This window comes from Chiloscyllium punctatum, chromosome 15, assembly GCF_047496795.1.
Source record: "Chiloscyllium punctatum isolate Juve2018m chromosome 15, sChiPun1.3, whole genome shotgun sequence".
NCBI lineage: Eukaryota > Metazoa > Chordata > Chondrichthyes > Orectolobiformes > Hemiscylliidae > Chiloscyllium > Chiloscyllium punctatum.
In genome coordinates, this window is record NC_092753.1 from 10,232,715 (window position 1) to 10,256,815 (window position 24,101).

General features: G+C 42.2%; 1 protein-coding gene across 1 annotated transcript in view; it reads right to left on the minus strand.

Annotated features, from left to right (window-relative positions):
- cog3 (component of oligomeric golgi complex 3) overlaps window positions 1-24,101 on the minus strand; it is a 522,289-nt gene that overhangs the window by 26,209 nt on the left and 471,979 nt on the right. The window contains exons 3-13 of the mRNA XM_072584618.1: window positions 22,985-23,046; window positions 21,514-21,679; window positions 21,040-21,114; window positions 18,210-18,302; window positions 17,372-17,497; window positions 16,742-16,822; window positions 15,935-15,978; window positions 12,236-12,362; window positions 8,815-8,906; window positions 1,336-1,475; window positions 946-1,106 (exon numbers count right to left, since the gene is read on the minus strand). Of these exons, the coding sequence (XP_072440719.1) occupies window positions 946-1,106; window positions 1,336-1,475; window positions 8,815-8,906; window positions 12,236-12,362; window positions 15,935-15,978; window positions 16,742-16,822; window positions 17,372-17,497; window positions 18,210-18,302; window positions 21,040-21,114; window positions 21,514-21,679; window positions 22,985-23,046 (1,167 nt within the window). The remainder of the gene's footprint in view (window positions 1-945; window positions 1,107-1,335; window positions 1,476-8,814; window positions 8,907-12,235; window positions 12,363-15,934; window positions 15,979-16,741; window positions 16,823-17,371; window positions 17,498-18,209; window positions 18,303-21,039; window positions 21,115-21,513; window positions 21,680-22,984; window positions 23,047-24,101) is intronic.

Consider the following 24,101-nt stretch of genomic DNA (forward strand, 5'->3'; position numbering starts at 1 on the left):
ATCTTACAAGAAAAAAAGAACTGAAGAAGCCAGTTTACCCAAATATTATGTAAAAGTACTGGAACTGATTGGAAGGAAGTCTTAGCCAAGTCAGTGTGCAAGCATCAAGTGTTTGTACTCTTAAGAACATACTAGAAGCTGCGAGATCATTGAGGGATGACCATTGTCGGTGGGGCTGTATTTCCTCAGAAACTCAACATAAGACCCATGTGTTTTTTGTCCCCCTCGATATTCAATGGCATTATCTTGACCAAATAATGCATTATCAACATCCTGAGGATTACCATTATCCAGAAACTGAACTGAACCAGCCATATAAATGGCGTTGCTACAACAGCATGTCAGAGGCTAGGAATTCTGCATCAAGCGGCCCACTTCTTGCCTCTCTAGTGCCTGCCCACCATCTACAAGGTACAAGTCAGGGGCTCTGACAGCATTGAGCCTTCCCACCCTACCTGACACTCAAACAGCCACTGCCTCACTGAATGCTAGAATGCAGGCTAAATAGGTTTGCCCAAAATGTCAATCTTCCTGCTCCTTGGACGCTGCCTGACTTGCTGTGCTTTTCCAGCATTACTCTCATCTGGACTCTAATCTCCAGCATCTGCAGAACCCACTTCCGCCTAAGTAGGTTGACCTTCAGTCATTTGGCACTGAAGTAGCATGACCAGGTAGAGTTCCTGCATACTCCTTATGACCTCTGAAAGTGGCAGTCTGACAACATTTGTTTCTGTGCCTTACATAAAGCAAAGTGCCCAAAAAGTGGGGGGGGGGGGGGGGGGGGGGAGATATTGGGGCAACATTTGGCGAGGTCTTTCAGGAGCCCAATTACTCGTTTGCAAACAGACAGGGGTCAATGATCACAGCTTGGGATATAATCCAATCCATGTAGACCCAGGTTAAATGTACAATAAATAGTTTTGTAATTAGGTAAGACTTATTTACCTCCATCATTTCCAGTTTGTCAGGGTAGGCCAGGTCCCCAGGTGCAGGCTTATAGCCCACAATGTCAGACTGAATATAGATGTGCGTCCTGTAGACGAGACGTTCTTGTACATCTTCCAGCATTTGCTTTGCCACTGCAGAAAAGGCACCCAACTGCTCCGCTGAAGGGTGACAGAAACTAGAGGTTAGCATTCTGGAATGGCCAACTGGATTTTAAAAAAATACAACCATTTTAAACCAAATCTTAGATTTGGTGCCTTAACGCCAACTAGTCAGAGGTATATTGCATATGTAAAAGATATATCAAATCATCGGCAATTTGCTTACACGACATGGTCTGGCCTCAGGAACACAGCTCAGTTTCTAGAGATCTCCGTACAGCCCACCTACCATTGTTCTGCACATGATCCTCCAACATCTCATTTTTCAGAATTCCACACAGCTCCGACAGCGTCTCCAGGTGGTTGACATGAATGATGAGTGGTCGAAACACATCATACCACGACAGGCACAGTTTCTCCAGCAGCTCACTGTAGAAGCAGAAAGGACCGGGATCAGCCTCACAAAAATGATTCTCCAATTTCTTTCCAAAATAACACAGCGCAAAAACTGGAATCACCCTTCATTGTTGGGCCAACCCGGTGGTCACAGACTGAGCTTACAATTCTCAATTGACATCTCAGCATCGTTACAGTGCAGAAGGAAGCCACTCTTCCCATCATATCGACAACAACTCTCTGAGCATTATAATTTAGTGCCAATTGCCTGCTTTTCTCCCATAAACCTTACATTTTATCATTGTGTGGCAGGCTGTACACCAATGAAGTCAATCTGGGTGTTCTCGGACAGGAAACCCTGGATGAATCAGGACATATAGAACTTGCTGAAAACCAGGCATGAGGCCTTCAGATCAGGAGACCCACTCAAATAAGGAATCCAAGTATGACCTTCACAGAGCCATTAGGACAGCCAAGGACCAATACCGATCCACACTAGAGACCCAAACAGACACCCGGCGACTATGGCAAGGACTGAATGACATCACAGGTTCTAAAAAGAGACAGTGCAAGATAGCAGACGATGACACATCCCTCCCAGATCGTCTCAATGCCTTCTATGCTCGCTTTGAGCAGAATTTCGGCAGAGAGGTAACACCTATTCCGACAAGTCCTGACGAACCTATCCCAACAGTCATTGCACCAGAGGTCAGATCAGTTTTCCTTTGTGAATCCAAGGAAAGTGATGGAACCAGACAGAGTACCAGGCCGGGCACTCAGAGCAGGCGCAGATCAACTGGCAGAGGTCTTCTCGGACAACTTCAACCTCTCCCTGTAGCAGGCCACTGTCCCTGCCTGTTTCCAGAGGGCCAACATCATCCCTGTGTCTAAGGAGGCTCATGCAGCATGTCTCAATGACTACCGCCCAGTGGCCCAAACTTTGGTGATCATGAAGTTGCTTTGAAAAGCTGGTTATGGCATTAAACAACTCCAGCCTCCCCACTACTCTTGACCCAGTCCAATTTGGCTATCCAACCAACAGATCCACGTGAGATGCCATATCACTTGCTCTTCACTCCTCCCAGAACATCTTGACACCAAGAACAGCTATGTAAGAATCCTACTCATTGACTACAGTTCAGCCTTCAACACTATTATCCTCTCAAGACTGATTACTAAACTTCGTGATCTCGGACTAAGCCCCACTCTCTGCAACTGGATCCTCAGTTTCCTGACCCACAGGCTACAATCAGTGAAGATTGGGGACAATATTTCATTGTCACTAACACTCAACACTGGAGCCCTTCAGGGGTGTGTACTCAGCCCCCTACTGTACTCACTGTATACCCATGACAGCGTTGACAAATACCACACTAATGCCATTTATAAGTTCACTGATGACACCACCATAGTCGGTCGAATCTCAGATGGCAACGAAACAGACTACAGACGGGAGGTGGAAGGCCTAGAAAAATGGTGCACTGAGAATAACCTAGCTCTCAATGCCAGCAAAACCAAGGAACTCATTATTGACTTTCGGCGGGGTGTTACTCATGCCCCCCCTTCACATTAACAGCACAGAAGTGGAACGAGTGGAGAGTGTCAAGCTCCTGGGAGTGGTCACTCACAACAAGCTTTCTTGGACTCTTCATGTGGTTACAAAGGCCCAACAACATCTCTTCTTCCTCAGGCAGCTGATGAAATTTGGCATGATGGCAAATACCCTTGCCAACTTTTGTAGGTGCACCATGGAGAGCATTCTGGATGTATCACTACCTGGTATGGCAACCGTACCATTCAAGATCGGAGACGGTTACAGAGAGTGGTGAACTCGGCCCGGACAATCACAAAGGCCAACCTCCCATCTATAGAATCCATCTACCAGGCCCACTGTCAAGGAAAGGCCGCCAGCATTCTCAAAAATACATTCCATCCTGACAATTTTTTTTACAACCTCTACCATCGGGGAGAAGGTACAGAAGCCTGAACACACGCTTCAGTCAGTTTCATAACAGTTTCTACCCTCCTGTTGTTAGAATACTGAAAGGACTCAAACTCTTAACATTTGCCTGTACCTGTGTTTTTGTTTTTGCTGCTGTTTACCTATTATTTACTATCTATGCTACTTAACTCTGTGATTTGCCTGTAATGCTCATAATGCAAAGCTTTTCACTGTGCCTTGGTACACGTGACAATAAATCCAATTCAACTCACATTATTTAAATAGAAGCAATCATCCAATGCCCTCCAGCATCTTAACTGAACCTGTCTCTACCACACTTCCTGTCTGTGCTCTAACTCTCACCTCGTCTTTAATGCTTTAGCAAAACACTTTATGGCTGGTGCACTCCAGTTCTTAATCTGGTTATAATTCTGAACAGCTTGTCTGTTTACATCCTCACAATCTTGAAAATTTGTATCAATTCTCTCTCCAAGGAAAACAGTCCCATTCACTCCAATATTTCCCTTTGACTGAAATGTTTAATCTCTGGAACCATTACTGGAACACCTTCTGGACTCTCTCCAATGTGTTCACCTCCTTTCTATAGTGTAGTTCCCAGAACTGTACACAATATTCTAGCCGAGGTTTAATCAGTGCCTTGTTCATCCTAACTTCTAGTACTCTATGCACCTATATACTAAGCCGAGAATATTGTATGCTTTCATTAATTGCTCTACCTGTCCTGCAGCTTGTAATAACTTACACACATAGATACACTGATCTCTCCGCTCCTGCAACATGTTTTTGTGCTCTTTACACCAAACTACATCTTTTATACTTCTTTGAACTTCATTTGCTAACATTCCCCCCCATTCCACGAATATGTCAATGTCCTTTTGAAGTTTGTCCTTCTCAGAGTTTAAAATTCTAAGTTTTGAGTTGCCCACAAACTTTGAACTTGTCACCTGTACGCCAAGATCTAGACTATACATTTATCTGGGCCTGTGATGTTGTGGCGAAAGCAGTTTCAAAAGAGATCATTAACCTGATCACTGTGAAACAAGTCAGTACTTGGTACAAAAACAGGATTGAAGGGTTCAGCTCAATGAAGAATACTTTCAGTCTTTAATTCACTTTATTGTGTTATCCGTGATTGCACACAACTAGCCCCAACTAGAGCCATCCTTTGATCATGTGAATTACTTTTATAAATTTAAAGAACAGATTTGGTGCAGTACTTGCCATTTAGCAAATACCTCTAATATGTGTTAGCAGTTAACAACTCACTGCAATAGTACAGCTGATGGAAGATGCTTAAAGACCTGACATTGCATGAAATCAGCAAAACGTTTTAAAATCAATTATAATACAGGGGATTAACGAGGTGCAAGTAACTTTTTGAACTCCCTAAATTAGTCAGCATGTTTTTAAATACATGTTGAGCAATGCTTTTTGTATTTTTTTTTTATTCATTCACTGGATGTGTTGCCATTTGTTGCCAATCCTAATTGCCCAGTGGCCAGTTAAGAGTCAGCCACATTGCTGTGGGTCTGAAGTCACATGTAGGCTAGACCACATAGGACGGCAGTTTCGTTCCCCAAAAGGACATTAAAACTAACTGTTATATAATGTCAAAAATAGTTAACACCATTTGTCCACAGAAGAAAAATAAGCTGCTGTCCTAAGAAGTGTCGTGGCATAAATTGCAATTAGCTATGAAAGAATTACAATGTTGAACATGCATTCTACAGAATACAGTACATTATTTTATTAATCACCCCTAGACCGACATCAACAGTACATTACCTTAGATTTCAATTTGCTTTCAATCAGTTTCATTGCAATAATGCAAAACTTTTTATCCTGCACATTTTAAGCAAAATGTAAATGCAAGCTCCACATTATACAAACGTTATGTCTATACCTTCTTTCATTGATTAGACCTACCGGAGGATTACATGTCCAACCGCAAGAAAAAGGAGATCATGCAGTTCATTGATCTTTCTCCATCACACACCTTCTAGATTTCACTTTGCATCTTTCCAGTGAACCTTTAATCACAGGTTGTTCTAAGAACAAGGAAACTTTACATTCCAGGAACAGTCTGTTCAGCCCTCCAAGGCTGAGCTGATCCAAATTCACTGTCTAAACCTATCACCCAATTCTGAGGGATCAGTATCCCTCTGCCCCCACCTACTCATGCATCTGTCCAGATGCACCTTAAATGAATCTACCGTGCCTGCCTCTACCACCTTTGCTGGCAACGCATTCCAGACACCTATCACCCTCTGTGTGAAGTACTTTCCATGTGTATCCCCCTTAAACTTTTCTCCTCTCACCTTGAACATGTGACCTCTTGTTAATGAATCCCTTACCCTGGGGAAAAAGCTTATCTCTATCCACCCTGTCCATACCCATCATGACTTTGTAAACCTCAATCAAGTTCCCCCTCAATCTCCCTTTTTTCTAATGAAAACAATCCTAACCTACTCTACTTCTCTTCATAGCTAGCACCTTCCATACCAGGCAAATTCCTTGTAAACCTTCTCTGCACCCTCACCAAAGCATCCACATCCTTTTGGTATTTGTGGTGACCAGAACTGCACACAGTATTCTAAATGCAGCCGAACCAAAGTCTTGTACAATTTTATGACCACCTGCCAGCTCTTATACTCAATAGTCCATCTGAGCAAGTATACCATATGCCTTCTTGACCACTCTATCCACCTGTGCAGCCACCCTCAGGGTACAATGGACCTGAACTCCCAGATCTCTCTGCTCATCAACTTTTCCCAAGTCTCTTCAGTTTAGAGTATAGTTTGCTCTAGAATTAGACCTTCCAAAATGCATCACCTCACATTTTCCTGAATTGAACTCCATCTGCCACTTCTCCTCCTAACTCTCCAAGTCTATCTATATTTTCCTGTATTCTTTGACAGATCCTTATACTTTCTGCTACTCCACCAACCTCCGTGCAAACTTACTGATCAGACCACCAATGACTTCTTCCAAATCATTTATGGATATCACAAACAACAGTAGCCCCAATACTGACCCCTGTGAAACACCACTGGTCATCTTTATCCATTCTAGAAACTCCCTTCAACTATTACTGTCTCCTGTTGCTCAACCAGTTCTTTATCCACCTAGCTAGAACACCCTGCAAACCATGTGACTTTACTTTCTCCATTCGTTTACCATGGGGAACCTTATCAAATGCCTTACTAAAGTCCACGTACTTAACATCGACAGCCCTTCCTTCGTCTATCAACTTGGTCACTTCCTCAAAGAACTCTAAGTTGGTAAGACACTATCTCCCCTGCACAAAACCATGTTGTCTATCACTGATCAGGCCATTCACTTCCAAATATAAATAGATTCTATCCCTCAGTACCTTCTCCAGCAACTTTCCCACCACTGACATCAGGCTCACTGGTCTGTAGTTACTTGGAGTATCCCTACTACCTTTCTCGAACAGGGGGACAACATTAGCAACTCTCCTGTCCTCTGGCGCCTCACCTATGTTTAAAGATGCTACAAAGACATCTGTCAGGGCACCAGCTATTTCCTCTTTCACCTCCCTCAGCAACCTGGGATAGATACCATCTGGTCCTGGGGATTTATCCACCTTAATATCCTTTAGCCTATCCAACACATCATCCCTCCTTATGTCAATGTAATTCACAGTAAACAAACTTCTATCTCTAAGCTCAACTCTCTCTCTCCTCAGTGAGCACTGATGCAAAGTAATTGAGAATCTCCCCATTTTCTCAGGTTCAGCACACAGCCTTCCTTCATTATCCTTTAGTGGACCAATCCTTTCTCTAGTTACCCTCTTGCCTCTTATGTGTGAATAAAAGGCCTTGGGATTCTCCTTAATTCTGCTCGCTAAAGTTATTTCATGACCCCTTTTAGTCCAATTGATTCCTCGTTTAAGATTGATCCTACTCTCCCGATATTCCTCCAGGGACGGTTCTGCTCTTAGCTGCCTGGACCTTATGTACGCTTCCCTTTTCCTCTTGGCTAGTCGTACAATTTCTCCTGTCATCCACGGTTCATGAATCTTGCCTCTCCTATCCCTTGGTCTCAAAGAGACATGCCTATCCTGCACTATCTTCAAGGTAAAAACAATGACTGCAGATGCTGGAAACCAGAGTCTAGATTAGAGTGGTGCTGGAAAAGCACAGCAGTTCAGGCAGCATCCAAGGAGCAGTAAAATCGATGTTGTGGGCAAAAGCCCTTCATTAGGAATACAGGAATAATGTATTCCTGATGAAGGGCTTTTGCCCGAAACGTCGATTTTACTGCTCCTCAGATGCTGCCTGAACTGCTGTGCTTTTCCAGCACCACTCTAATCTAATCTAGAATCTGCATTATCTTCAACCTATCTTTGAAAGCCTCCCACATATCAAATGTAGACTTCCCTTCAAATAACTGCCCCCAATCCACATTTCCCAGCTCCTGCCTAATTTTGATATAATCGGCCTCTGCCCAGTTTAGTACTCTTCCCTTCGGACAACTCTTATTTTTGTCTACAAGTATTCTAAAACTTACAGAATTGTGGTCACTAGTCCCAAAGAAATCCCCCACCGCAACTTCTGTCACCTAGCCTGGCTCATTTCCCAACACCAGGTCCAATATGGCTCCTTCCCTAGTTGGACTATTGACATACTGCTCCAGAAAACTTTCCTGGATGCTCCTTACAAATTCTGCCCCGTCCAGACCTCTAACACTAAGTGTATCCCAGTCAATGTTGGGAATATTAAAATCTCCTATCACTACCACCCTGTTGCCTCTACATCTTTCTCTCTGAACATTTACTGGATCATAGAAGAACACTTCTGGAAAGGGCTTAACTTCAGCTTTTTTGGATTTTTGGTGCAAATTCAATCATGCGAAAGCCATGCCTATAACATATTTTCATCACAAGTAAGGACCCACCATATATTTCCTAGGGTTTTTTTCCATTTAAACACTATCCTTTTAGTAACACAGACTACGGTGCCAGTCAGACTGAAGACAGGAACCATGGCAGCTGCAAAAGATGCCTCAGGTGGTGCTGAGCAGCTCAGCGGTAACATGAAGTAATTGCCAACACAGTCACTTGCACACGGTCTGTCACTTTGGTTGATGGGCTTTAAGGAATGAACTAACCAGAGTAGGTGGTCAGTGTACCTGGGCCTACAATGACAGTTCTGCTGATTTACAATTCCTCTGAAATTATTTTAGCACACACAAAAAAAAACACATCTGCAGGAATGTTGTAAGTTACTGTGCCTGGCTCTTCCCTACTCGCTATGTGCAACGCACAGAAACTAGAAAGGAATGCAGCATATCTTTTTTAACTGATTCAATAGAGTCACTCAACACGAATGCAAGGAATTGAAAAACTGTGATGATCAAGCGGATAACAAGACATGAATAACTTACTCCAGTTTGGGAGCTGGCTTTGTAAAAAATTCATTGTACAGCCGATGTTCATCCTGACACACACGAACCAGAAAAGCACAACCACTTCGAACCTGGAAAAGAATTCTAAATCACTGCTTGATTGAAACACTAACGTGGCCTGTCATATCACACTACTGAAGTTAACGTTAAAACCAACTTAGATACTGTAAATCTAGAGAATCTTTCCTTTTCATTATTACTTCCTGAAGCATCTCGGTAACTTTCTCTATGTTTAACATGCTATGCATAAGAGCAGCATATAAAGATACAAGTAAAATTTCGTGAAATCTGAAATAAAAGCAAAAGTGCTGGTCTAGTGGCACCTGAGTAGAATGACACTTTCTGCAGAATTGGATTCTCTCTCCACAGACGCTGCCAGACCAGAGTTTCTCCAGCACTTTGTGTTTTTACTTATTTTGGCAAATACAGCTGTAATGCTATGGAGAAAGTGAGGAGTGTAAATGCTGGAAATCAGAGTCGAGAGTACGGTGCTGGAAAAGCACAGCAGGTCAGGCAGCATCTGAGGAGCAGGAGAATCGAGCATAATGCCTTCCTCAGGAATGAGGCTTGTGGGCTGGGGAGCTGAGAGATAAATGGGAGGGGGGGGGGGGGGGGGGGGGGGGAAGGTAGCTGAGAATGCAATAGAAAGATGAAGGTGTGGACGAAGGTGATAGTTGGAGAGGAGGATAAAGTGGATTGATGAAAAAGGTGATGGACAGATCAGGAGGATGGTGCTGAGTTGGAGGCCTAGGACTGGAATAATATGGAGGGAGGATGAATGAGGAAACTGTTGAAATCCACGTTGATCCCGTGTGGTTGAGGGAGTGATTTTCGTGATCAGGCCGTATCAGTTGAAGGCATAGTCAGGAAATTGAGATGATACAGTGGGGGCAATATGTAAGAGATTAGATTAGATTACTTACAGTGTGGAAACAGGCCCTTCGGCCCAACAAGTCCACACCGACCCGCCGAAGCGCAACCCACCCATACCCCTACATTTACCCCTTACCTAACACTATGGGGCAATTTAGCATGGCCAATTCACCTGACCTGCACATCTTTGGACTGCGGGAGGAAACCGGAGCACCCGGAGGAAACCCACGCAGACAAAGGGAGAACGTGCAAACTCCACACAGTCAGTCGCCTGAGGCGGGAATTGAACCCAGGTCTCTGGCGCTGTGAGGCAGCAGTGCTGACCACAAATGGAGGGACACAGAGTTCGTGGAGGGTTAGTTAGGAGGCTAGTGGAGGTAAAAGAATGGGGAAGGAGAAGTCACAATGAGACAAACGCAATAGTTTTAAATCGGAGAGGTGTAAGGAGGCAGAGGAGACAGGGCACAGGAAATGAGGTTGGAAGCTTATTCTTCAACAGGATGCCAAGGTTGCAAGTCTTTGGGCAAGCCACAGACAATTTGGGAAGTGAAATTGACCACTTTGAACTTTCCAAAATTTACAACCAAGGGAAAATGTAGCTCATCATTTCTGGATATCCGAGAATCATTCCAGCGACGTTGAGGAGCTGAGAATGACAGTCGAAGAGTGCCTTCAGCTTACATTTGGACCCTGCCCTTGAAAGTACTGCCAAATGGCAGCAAGCAATTTCAAAAAGATAATTATCTCGGGGAGAAAGAAATTGCAGAGGATGAAGCTATTGCACACATAATGGGGTGTATGGCATCCTCTGTGTTCAAACCACTTCAGAATCGAAAGGGAAGGTGGCCAAAGATAGGCCCTTGAGGATTTTAAGATATGGTCTGTAGATGGGAAAGGAAGTCACTGATGGAAAATGTTCTGGCAATTAACTTTTTTTAAAAAATTATTCTTGGTATTATGGCATCGCTGGCTAGGCCAGTATTTATTGCCCAAGCCGAATTACCCAGAAAGCAGTTAACAGTCAACCACATTGGCTGTGGGTCTGGAGTCACATGTAGGCCAGACCAGGGAAGGATGGTAGTTTCCTTCCCTAATGGACAATAGTGAACCAGACGGTGTTTCTCCCAAAAGGTAGATGGTGAATTCATGGTCATCAGCAGGCTTCATTCTACTGATTTTGATGAAATTTAAACTCCAGCAGCTCCTGTGGTGGGATTTGAACCCAAGTCCCCAGAATATGACCTGGGTCTCTGGATAAACAGTCCAGCTGTAATACAACGAGGCCATCGCCTCGCCAAACTGATAGAAAGAGTGACACCAAGTAAACAAGAGGGAGGAGAGGAGCTACCTAAATGTGGGGTGGCCGTCTATATCATGGGCTGCAGAGTTGAAAGGGACAAGGAGGGACAATGCCCCACAGTTGGTGAAGATGTAATTTATGACACTGCTGGCAATACACTGTAGAATCATTGCTGCAATTTCAAATATAATGTGCTGGGTTTTGCAGTTCAGTTAAATGTACTCAAACTGGCCTGAATTATTGAAGTAATCTTTTGAACTGCAGCACAAAATGTTTAGCTATATCAATTACAGCAACATGCAACTCTGTTAGTACTGTAAAACAATAACCGCATTACACACTAACTTCCTTTGATTTACAACTTTACATAAATATAACTTGGTTCCTTTAGTTGCAACTTGCATTTATCAAAACAGGGCAGCATTAAAAGTACAGGTTTGTAACATAATTCCCAAAGTTGTTCAGTGCTGCACAACAGATAAGTTAATTCTTCTCAGGAGGTGCATGGAATGAGCTGCCAGAGAAAGTGGTGGAGGTGGGTACAATTAAACATTTAAAATACATTTGGACAAGTACAATAGCAAATAGCGAAGGTTTAGAGTTTGTAGTCACGTATGGATCAGCATGGACAAGTTGGATTGAAGGGACTGTTTCTGTGCTGGATGAGTGTGAAATATGAGGACAAATGTTACCCAAGCTTGGTTTCGTGCACCTCCTAGATAACATCAGGAATTCAATAATAGGTTAGATAGTCCAGCTCAGTGGTTCAATGTTGAAAGATTGGAAGTTTGGGAAGCAGCAGACAGCACAATCCAGTCTGGGCATTGCCAGTGCCAGTGATACCATTTCAGTACATTGGACCACACAGCAGGAGCACATGAGTTTACACAACATCGTCCACCCAGTGAGTTCCCATTCTCAGACAGACGCTGGCACCAGGGAGGTGTGACAGGAGGAGGGGCACTCTGGTTACACCATCCTCCTACCTGATCAGATCAAATCCAGACCTTGAAGGCTCACCTTTTCTAAAACTGTGTACTTTATGAAGAGGATCGAGGAATGGTTAATGAACACACTTCAAATATTTCTTAGATATCCTGGTAACTGACTCAAAACTAAATGAATAACAGCGCCATTAATTACAATGTATTAACTTTTCTGAACGTGTGTACACATTTCCAACAACTGTTGTCTTTTTAGCTTACTAATGTTATTGGAGACCCATACCAGAGCACAGTGATCCCTGTTATTTTGGCTGGTCAGGTCAGCAATAGTGGAGGAGATGCTCGGACCGAGAAGCAGCTCCCTCTGATCTAAGTAGCACTGATGGATCTCGCTCAGTAGCTGTTGATACCTAGAGGAAGATTAGGTCTGCATTAAATTTACTGAAATTAATACAATAAAATCATAACCCGCCAGAACAAATCCATGCTATAAAGGCTATTCAATTTCAAAAGTACATTTAGACTTTTTTAAAACAGAGTCCATTTAAAGACAATATTGCACATTGAGAGAGTCTCCCTATGTAATTTGCATCACTTCTTGTGAGTATATTTGTATTGTAAGAGGCTGCTTCACACAAAGAGCTAGTCAAGGAGTGACGGCTCTTTTACAGCAACTTCCCTGATCCTTTAATAGATTGGAAATTTCATAAACATTACATCTATAGAAATAGACTCAGAATCAAGGTTCAAGCATCAGGCTGTGATCGTGGGAGGTGAAGAGAGATAGAGAAGCACAGAAACAGGGATGATGACAAGGACGCTTAGAGTCAGAGAGATGTACAGCATGGAAACAGACCCTTCGGTCCAACCTGTCCACGCCGACCAGATATCCCAACCCAATTTAGTCCCACCTGCTAGCACCTGGCCCATATCCCTCCAAACCCTTCCTATTCATATACCCATCCAAATGCCTCTTGAATATTGCAATTGTACCAGCCTCCATCACACCCGCTGGCAGCTCATTCCATACACTCACCACCCTCTGCGTGAAAAAGTCGCCCCTTAGGTCTCTTTTATATCGTTCTCCTCTCACCCTAAACCTATGCCCTCTAGTTCTGGACTCCCTAACCCTAGGGAAAAGACTTTGCCTATTTATCCTATCCACGCCCCTCAATTTTGTAAACCTCTAGTCACTCAGGGACAAGATTTACTGTCGGAATTCCTCAGGGTAACGTCCTAGTTGTCAACATCTTCTGCTTAATCAATGGCCTCCCCTCCATTAAGAGGGCAGAATGGGGATGCTCACTGACAATGGCATAATATTCCATTCCATTCAAATAACAAAATGGTTCATATCCTGCCTTGGGCATCAATTGGCTGACCCTGAACTACACTGAATGAAATCTCACATTCAACTACACTTGTAATCAATACTAATAATCAATTAATACTAGTTAATAAACTTGGTCAGTTCCATTTGCAACTCCTCAAATTATGAAAGCAGTCCATGCCTCTGCAGCAAGATCTAGACAATTCAGAATTAGCACCATGACCCTTCTTTCTGAAGAAGGGAGGGAGCTCCACATTTGAAAGGAGATTCCGTTCAGAGCTTCCTGAGAAATGTGGAGTCTTTCATAACATCGACCCTGTTGGGGGAGGATAAACGGCCAAGTGGACACCTGTCAAAGGGTAAGTAAATAACAAGTAACATACTTATCGCACAAGTGTCAGCTCCCAAAAAAAAGGGAGAATTTCTAACTCCCTCCCCTTGTAATATCACAGCACACGACTTGCGTGGCTCTATACAGGAGTACTGGGCTAATGGTAAGATTCTTGGTAGTGCAGAAGAGCAGAGAGATCTTGATGTCCATGTACATAGATCCCTGAAATTTGCCACCCAGGGTTGATAGGGTTGTTAAGAAGGCATACAGTGTGTTAGCTTTTATTAGTACAGAGATTGAGTTTCAGAGTCACAAGGTCAAGTTGCAGTTGTACAAAGCTCTGGTGCGTTGCACTTGGAGTATTGTGTAGAGTTCTGGTCACTGCATCGTAGGAAGGATGCGGAAGCTTTGGAAAGGGTGCAGAGATCTACTAGGATGTTGCCCGTTATGGAGGGAAGGTCTTTTGAGGAAAGGCGGAGGGACCGGAGGCTGTTTTCATTAGAGAGAAGGTTGAGAGGTGACCTAATAGACACACATAAGATAATCAGAGGGTTAGATAGTGTGGACAGTGACAGCCTTTTTCCTCAGATGGTGATGGCTAGCATGAGGTGTCATAGCTTTAAATTGAAGGGTGCTAGATATAGGACCGATGTCAGAAATAGTTTCTTTACTCAGAGTAGGAGGAGTGTGGAATACCCTGCCTGCAACAGTCATGGACTTGCCAACTTTAAGAGCATTTAAATGGGCATTGGGTAAATATATGGATGAAAATGGAACAGTGTAGCTTAGATGGGCTTTGGATTGGTTTTACAGGTTGGCACAACATCAAGGGCAAAGGGCCTGTCCTGCTCTGTAATGTTCTATGTATACCCAGCTGGAACACTACCTACTTGGCACCTTACCACCCTCCCACTTAGCTTAAGTACTTACCCTTTGACAGGTGTCCACTTGGCCGTTTATCCTCCCCCAACAGGGTCTATGTTATGAAAGACTCCACATTTCTCAGGAAGGTCCGAACGGAATCTCCTTTCAAATGTGGAGCTCCCTTCTTTCATCAGAAAGAAGGGTCATGGTGGCAATTTGAGAGAGATTACCAATCAGCACAAACATGGCTATTTCAATTTAACCTTCGGAACTGTAAGGAGCAGGTTCCATTTACAAAGACCTGCTGTAAAGAAAATGTTGCCAGTGAAATGACAAAAGATTCCCTAGTGTGATGAAATCAGAGAAGCCGTAAACAACAGACTCCAAAAAGTCTGTTTATTTATTTATTTAAAGCTAACGGATACTGCCTCAGGCAGAAGGTTTTCATGTTTTTAAAATATCACTTGTACAATGAAAAGGGTGGGGCCAGTTCTCCCAGTTCAGCCTCTCCCTGGTTTGGTTTTAGCATGTGTGAGAAGAAGGGCTGCTGGACCCAAAGAAGCAGGTCCCGGCTGGTACTCTCTCTGTGACTTCTATCCTGTAAGAACCTATGTTTCATTTTACCTTTTGTGTCAAGGGATGTTTATGGGGATTGTTGCAAGTATTTGGAACAGCATCATTAAGTTGGGATGATCCAATGAGTTTTTGGATCAGATAAGTTATTTGGCATTCTGTTTCCTGTTTTGTTTCATTAAGTAACCTTGTAAATATATTCTGTTTTGTTTAAAACTAAGTGGTTTGACCAGCTAATTCTCTCCTGGACTACCCACTGTACACCTGCTTAAAACAAGTAGCAAAGTCAAGGTCTGGGCTACAGTCTTGAAATATTTTGAGGGGTCTGGCCTGATCGATAACAATAAGTTAAATGCAATTATTTTACCCAATATCCAATTTAATAATGAGGTGCTATGACAGGATACAACAACACAATAGATCTTGATTTAAACCATGGATATTAAAATGGATAGAAATCAATCATTTGAAAACAACAGCATTTCTTAGCAATTTCAAACATCCTACATTAAAATGAATAATCCAAGACATGGGTGCTTTTACAATCTGCAGTAATTTTACATTAACCTACCTAACCAAACCTCTACTCCAAAGATGATCAACTAAACATAAAATGCTTGGGGCATTCCAAGAATCTGAAAAGATGTTGTATAATGCAAATTCTCTCTTATGGAGAAACTGCTACTTGTTATTTCAACAACATACCACAACGGTGAATACTTTTTCTGAACAAACATTTAATCAATAATTAACTCCCAAAAGAGTCCCGTTCTGTAACTATCTACTAAAGTTTCACATGACAGTTTTGAGGTCCAAGAAGAACACCAGAATTACATTCTCTAGCTCACCATTCATCCAATACAGTGCATGGAGAATGTACTTACTCAGAACTTTTTTCAGTCCTTTGCTCTATCTGCTCAATTAGAGACTGCAAAGGAAAAACAGAACACAATGGATGCTTTCAAATGGCAAGTTTGAGTGTAATGATTGGAGGTTACATTGGTTACATAAAAATATTAGCCAAAACAAGAAACAGCTCCTGCACTGTTTCTAACATTCTCTGCAGATCAATCTACTACAAATAGATTGACTGTCCACAACTATACGACTAGATGCTCTGGCTCAGCTGTGAATACCAAGATACCTGGCTGCACACAGATGATACAGAGAGTCCTGGCTGCTCAGCACATACGATCACAGGCTGTTGGGCCGGTCAGGTCACAGGCCTCTATTCACCATGCACAAAGAACAACCTACCCCCGTCTTCCCATTACTATCACATGGCTTCTGTTGTTCTGTAATTGTTTTTTTTCCCTCATTCTATGGTTTTCTCTCTAATTATTGTTACTTTCTCCATGCATGGCTGTTTCACCACCGTGTACATTCTGGCTGTTTTCCCACTACGCCTGCAAGCTTCTATACTACTGCCTTTTTTCTTCTCTCTTTAGGATGTTGCCCAATTTTTCTCTGCAGTTCCCACATTATTGAGATTTGACAGGTAACAGGACTGAAAGGCCTGACAAACAAGATCCAATAGTGGTGTCTTCCGCTATCCATCTGAATTAGCTAGCAGATAGTGGCTTTTCTAGCCAGGTAGGTGAAATTGTGATGCCAACTACAGCAGCAAATGTGCCTAATTTCTTCCACTCACTATAGAGGCATATAAATGTCTTAGATTCCACAATGCTTACCCGCACTTTTGGAGCTGCTGCTCTGAACTTCACATAGAACAATGTAAAGGCATTATCGGTGTTAGATGTAACCGAGGGGTCCTGTCAGAAACGATAATGCAAAATTACAAATAGTAAATAGTTTCCTTCCATGTTCAGGAAATACTTTTTGTTGCAACTGAATTAAAACTCTAATGAGGAAAGTCAAAATTTTCTTCAATGTCTGCACTGGTTGTATTTATTTACAGACAATTTAAGAATAAATTGCAAATAAAAAGGTCAAGACGCCATAATCCCAGAGGACCCCAGGGCTGCTTTCTAATTAGAGATGATTGGTGGTGAGTTTAACACAGACACCACACTTCAGGCAAAGAGTGAGGTTAGAGGATGAATTCTTCAAAGTAACCTCAGCCAGTGCTGGAACTGAACCTATGTTGTGGGTGCTACTCTGCATCACAAACCAGTCACCTCACCAAGTGAGCTAACTGACCAATACACAAAAAAAAAACGTTCCTTGTAAACCAGATGAACGCATATTAACACGAGTTGCTGAACAAAAAACTCCAACAAATAAAACATCACTCCAATATTGGTATTCTGAAGAACCACAATTAGTCAGGTTATTGAAACTGTATTGCAGTAACAACTTACCCTTTTGGTTAACTGAGTGGAGAGGTTCTGAAGTGTATTCACAGTGTAAATCTTCATTAGGTGCATAGCTTTGGATAGGCATTGTTTAAACTTTGCTAAATAAACAGGATAATCTCTAAAGCCAGGCTGCAAATAAAATAATAATTAATGCTATAAAGAACAGTTTAAATAAAGGTGGCATTTGATAACACTAACACCTGCATTATGGACCACTTTAATTCACATATGCATGCTTAAACAGTTTCAGAAGAGGAATGGACCTGATTTTTGGTGGGTGGGTGGTGATGGGGAAAGGGTAGTTTTCGGGAGGGCTGGCGAAGAAGGGGGTTTAGGGGCTCCTCCTTCCATTTCCCCCATCTCCCACCATCTTGCCATTTGCGTTCTTAACCTCTGCTACTGAAAGTATTTGCAAAATTATGCAATTTATTTCTGTCCATGTGCAATATGGCCTGGCGTACAACGTCATGGGGGAGGGGGGACTTTCGTGGTAGCATCCCCACCCTTGGTCTGGGAGGCCTGTGTTCAAGCCCTACTTGTGTTACGGCCTGTAAAACATCATCTGAACTTATCAGAAGCAGGCAATTTCTCCTCTAGATGGACACAGATCCAGTGACAGTCCCCAGACAACACAAATATCCAACGAGATGGTCTCCCTCAGTATGTCATTAATTTATGAATTAACAGACTTAGTGGAATGCTACAAAAATGCAGGGTTTCACTGTGTGCCACATTCTTTACAGAAAGTACATGATCTATACTGTACAATGATAGGACTAAGCGTTTTAATGACATTTGGACCAATAACAGACCAAACTGAACCTCCAACAAAAGTACTTACATTTGATGACACATAGGTTATACAGTCGTCTAACTTGGCCAGCGTGGGTATAAATCCTTCACTATTCACAGATAATGTGGGTGAATTCAATTTCTAGGATGAGAGCAAAATACTATCAGAATGTCATTTCCACTTCAGTTGGAACAACATTAAGAGTTGAATGGAAGGACAATTTAATACACATTTCCAACATGAATGCTTTCTTGTTGAAAGGATGTAAGTGGTTGATTTCCATTTAGATAGCTTGCTGACTCATACATTTGTCATTGAACAAATCTTATTTTGAATAATCTCTTTGCACAGCTGCTGACTGATCCTCTAAAATGTTTCGGGAAATACTTGAGACTTGCAACTACGATCCTAAAAAGGTGCAAATGTTGCATTAATCTGAATTTTCAAAACTGAGATTAATAGATTGCAAAGGTGCAAACATAGAGATGAGAGCAGCCAAGATTTAATACAATGATGCAAAAGGGTAATAGAACTGAATGGCTTACAGCTGTTCCTATCCCAAGTATATGCTCCGTGTGGAATTCCTAATGTTACTAGCAGATCTCCAATTACATTCCTGGCAATGACTTAGAGAACATGTTGTCATAGTCATGCAAAGTCCTGGTTCTATCAGGTATCACCCTTTTCAAAGCAAAGTGTACATGAAAAAAAAAGAGATGAAAGTCTTTTGGTTGTAAAGGCTCTTAGAAGTTATAACCAGGAGAGTGTTGAATTTGTTTTAGCGATGTAGACTTATCATGGTAAAGCAGGATTTACTGTGTTACCCAACTGGCTCAGAGGGTATTAAAAAAAACATATAGTGTACAACTGGAGTCACATGTAGACCAGTATAGGTTGGTGGGGTTTATGGCAGGGGACAAAGACCGTTTCCCCTCAGGACATGAATGTATCAATTATGTATTCACCACAATCTGTCTAGAAGACAGGAGAAAAAAAAAGCCGGCCAGAGGGTATACTTCTGGCGATGAGATCCCAGACTCAAAGTTAACTGCGCCTTTTTCCCCCCCACAGATGCTGCCAGACCTGCTGTGTTTCTCCAGAAATTTGTTTTTGTATACTTCAATGATGTTAAAAAGACAAAGTTAAAGACACTCTCTTTGAATACATGAAGCATTCACAGTAGGTTAGATGGCTTAGAGGCACAAATAGAGATACAGGGTATCAGTTAGCTACTTTCAAAGAAACATGGCTGCAGACTGGAAATTGAATATTCAGCATTTAGGAAGGACAGCTCAGAAAAGGAAGTGGATCTGTCCTAATAATGAAGAATGGAACCAGTACTTTTGTGAGGGAAGATCTCAGATTGAAAGAGTAATGTGTGGAATTAAGTTATAGCAAGGGGCAGCAGACACTGGTTGGAGTTATTTAAAGGCCATTAAACTGTAGTGGTAGCATGGGACATGGTATTTATTGGGCATAGCACGGTCAGCACTAATCATTGGGTGACTTCAATCTGCATATAAATTACATATTATATATAACTGCACTAAAGCTGTCCAGCATGACACTCTGGGGTGTGTGTTAGGGATTTTATTTGAGTAGAATATTGAGGAGCCAACTAGATGACAAGCTATTTTAGATATAATATTATGAAATGAAAAAGATGAAACAGTGTTCAAAGTTCTCAGGCTATCTACTTTGGTAGGAGAAAGAGATATGCAGAGTATTTCTGAGGTAAGAGGTAAAGAAGTGTAGATATACAAAGGGAACGAAGTCTCCTTACAGAAGGCTAACATGCATATGCACATGTTATTCGGAAGGCTAATGGGATGTTAGCCTTTATCGTAGAAGGGTATTGCAGAAGTCTTGTTTCAATTATACACAAGCTTGGTTAGACTCCAGCTGGAACAGTGTGCGCAGTTTTGGTCTCCCCTTACCTCAGGAAAGATATTATTGCTATAGAGGGAGCGCAACAAAGTTTCATCAGACATGTACCTGGGATCTTCCTAGGAAGAGAGACTGGCCAACCTGGACCTATATTCTCTGGAGTTCAAAAGAATGAGAGATAATCTAATTGAAACTTAAGGAAGGCTGACAGAGATGGACAGGGTAGATGCGGGTAAGCTGATTCCCTGTTTGGGGAGTCTAAAACTGTGGGGGAGAGGGGGGGGGACACAACTTAAAAATAAGGTGTGAGGAAGGTGGCACTTAGGTCTAAGATGAGAAGAATTCTTTTTACTCAGAGGGTTGTGAACCTCTGCCACAGTGGGTGTGGAAGCTCAATCTTTGAGAATGTTTTCAGTCGAGATTGATAGATTTTGATTACTAACAACGTACAGGGTTATGGAATTAGGGTGGATAAAAGACATTGAAGTGTTTGATCATCCATGAACATATTAGCAGATCAAAAGGCTAAATGACCCTCTACTGTTCCTATATTTCTAATCCAGAAATACTCACTCCTCATATTTCTTCTACTTGCAGTGCACAAAGAGGATGAATGCAATCCTAACACCTGGCATGGTGAGATTTGAAACTGCAACTTTGATGTCTCATCCAGTGCAGTATTGCAGAAGCTATGCCACTGGGACCTTATAGCATGAAATCAGTCAAAACATTCAGTATGCTTGAAGAGTCAACACCTGAGATTACAGATTCAAGGAGAGACATGGGTTGGCAATTAAAGCACTCATGAAAGTTTCAGGATTACGTGGAAACACTAGGCGGCTATGTTTTAACTAGTAAACCGCTCCTCCAACTGGAAACCCAAAGACCACAAGATTTTGTGCATCAGGTGGTGCTTTCATAAGTGCAGCATCAAGGGGGCTGTGATGATACAGAACAGGCTTCACGACAGAACAGACCGCAAAATACTTACAGCGTTTATATTTTCTAATTCATTGAAATATGAAAGCTTCTGCTGAATGCTCTCAGCAAGATCAACCAGCTCTGACTGTTGAGAAAAATACAATAAAAAGGTATTACAGCAGAAAATCAAACCATCCATATAAAGATTATGTTCAGCAACAGAACTCCTTTTACATTTAGAAGTACACAAAAAGCCAATTGACACCTACAAAGCCCTCAATCCCGCAACAATCGAACTTCACAGACCACATCAAGTGCATTTTATGGCCCTTCAGGGAGGGCTAAGTAGTTTAAACCAGCATTCCTATTAACAGGCAGATATCTCAAGTTGCCGATACTAACCAGGTCCTGAGTGTTGGAAATCAAAAATGACCTTGGGGAAGGCTCAAGGCAGACCTGAAAAGAGGATTGTCATGCGCCCAGTGGGGGAAGGGGGCATCATGTCAGGTAGCAGAGCCTTTACTGTGGCCTAAAACTTTCTTACCTGTTCCCGCAGGAGCTGCTCACAAGCCTCATGTAGTGTACCTGTCTTGGTGGACACAAAAAGGTACTGCTTCTGCAAAGACTCCAAGTGTAGCAAGGCTGTGTTGACGTCATTCAGTATTGCATCACATTGCTCCTGAAAGCCATATAGATAATCCCTCATTTCTCTAGGAGCAAAAGAAAGTTACACTCACTGACATATAGAATCCTCAGCGTGATTAAAGTGTACTCGAGCCAGCAATGACCGACAGGTAATACAGGAAAGTGAATGCGTGAAATATGAAGTCACAGTTTGATAGCCGATTCGCAGTCAAATATTCTGTACTTTAGTTCATCTTGTCACACAGCTTGTACTTCGCTTTGACAACATGGACACATTTTGAGATCGGGATGAAGGACGTTAGCACTGAATCAAAAACAGCCATTTCCCCTTAAAGTACTTCCACATCAGGTGTGACGCATCCCCTCACCTCAAAATCACAGACCTTACCATAAGCATAACTCATCAGTCTGACGTTTCGATTTCCCACACCTTACGCCCATTCCAAGGTTTTTGGGAGCAGATTACAAGCAGTTTTGTCTTTATGTACTCATGAGAAACAGGAACTAGACTTATTGGCCAGTTACATTTAGAGGTCTAACCAGAGAGAGAGAGAGAGACTAGAATCTTAATTTAAGATCCAAGAGTGCAAGAACACAGTTTCAATCCAACTTCCAGAGCAGCCTGCTCGTATTATTTGTTACAACAGCATTTATTTAAGCCAGTACGTTTTTAAAGGCAGGCTCACTTCAGTTCCTCACACAAGGCAGTTAAAACATTGCATTGTTTGAACTTAATCATGAAGCAAATAGGTCCTATGTTTTTCTAACTTCTGCAATATGTACACAGAATGGTCTATTTCCTTTAATTCAGTCATTCAAATCAAGTTAGCTGTGCAATGATATTTTTGGATAAATTTCAAGTTTTCTATGATACTTGTATTATTTAATTCAAATTATTGAATATCTTAATGCTTTAAACCCAAAACCCCATCCATATTGTCAAGCAGACATGCAGTCTGTGATGTAAGAATGGCGAGGATACATTGTAGGATCCACAACACAACACTGGTAAATTCTCAAACTCAGAGTGGCCACAATGACCCAGCACTGAGCAGTGACCAGTAGTTTCCCTTGTGGTGGTAGTAGGTGAAGGGGGAGAAGGATACAAGTATAAAGTGAGTGACCCATTCACCTCTCACCTCTACTGGCAGCTGGTACTGATCATAAATGTTTCCCCAAACAAAGAGTCCATGTTCCACCCCTTGGTGATAAAAAGCAATGGAAGACCAGGAGGAAATATAGAGGGAAATTCCACTTCAGGAAAATGCAGTGGAATTGCTTCATTATCCTGTGAACAATGTTAAGTCAGAGCCAGAATCCACTGCAGGAACAGGGGCCTTAGCCACTGGCGAACAAGAGGGAAAATGTACCTGTATTTTGTTCCTTCATCTTGATCCATCTGTGCCTGTATCCTGGAAAACCAGGTGTAGAACTAAAAAGAGGATAAACAAACTTTTAGTAATGCATTAATGATTTGTAATATCTTCCACAAAGCATTTGGTTGACCACCCTTCCTTTAAGAGGGCATGCGTCAAGGACCTAGGTGAACTACGCCATCAGAGAGCAAGCACCTGGTAGGACTAACGGATCTCTTTTGTTCCACAAAGTTTTATGAGACTAGCAGCTGGGGTTAACAGGAAGGAAGGGGCACCTTGGACTAGTGCACCTCATGTAGCACAAATGGCTTGCTGTACCTGATCTATCCAGACATGGTCAAGAAAAACAAAATACTTTGTAATGGCTTCATTTCCCATTTCTGCATCATTACCTCTAGAGTTCCCAACGGTCCATCCTCAGCCCTTTGCACATGTATGCTGCCGACATCCAATCTCCCTAACTACCACTTCTGTCTCTGATATGTCATAATGCCTGGACAAGCAAAATGTTCTTCAATTAACTACTGGAAGGATTGGAGCCTTTGTCTTGGATCATTATAATAATCTCTGGATTCTGTCTCATTCCTTAACCTCAGCCATTTTAAATTTAAAGTTACTCATTAAGGAAATTGTTTGCATGATCAGAACATATCAACACCAGCCAACAGTGGGAAAATGGTGGCATAGTGGCAACGTCACTGGAATACTGAACCACAGATTAATGTTTTGGGGACATTATGGGATGGTCGAATTTAAATTCGATCAATTTATGTATGAAGCTTAAAGCTAGGTTCAGTAATGGTGAACATTAAACTACCAACAATTGTAAAAGCCCATCTAGTTCAACATTTGGGGAAGGCAATCTGCCACTGCTACCTGGTCTGACCTACGCATGACTCCAGACCCACAGCAATGTGGTTGGCTAACTGTTACCTGACCTCTCAAAGGGCCTAACAAGCCACTCAGTTCATGGGCCACTTTACATAAACAAGAATATACCTGTATAAGCTCATATTTTCTGTTATCTTAATGCTGGTGTTAACCTGAAAGAGAAAATCTAGGCAACAGAAACAAAATGATATTTAGATTTGAGCACATGTAAATGAGAAAC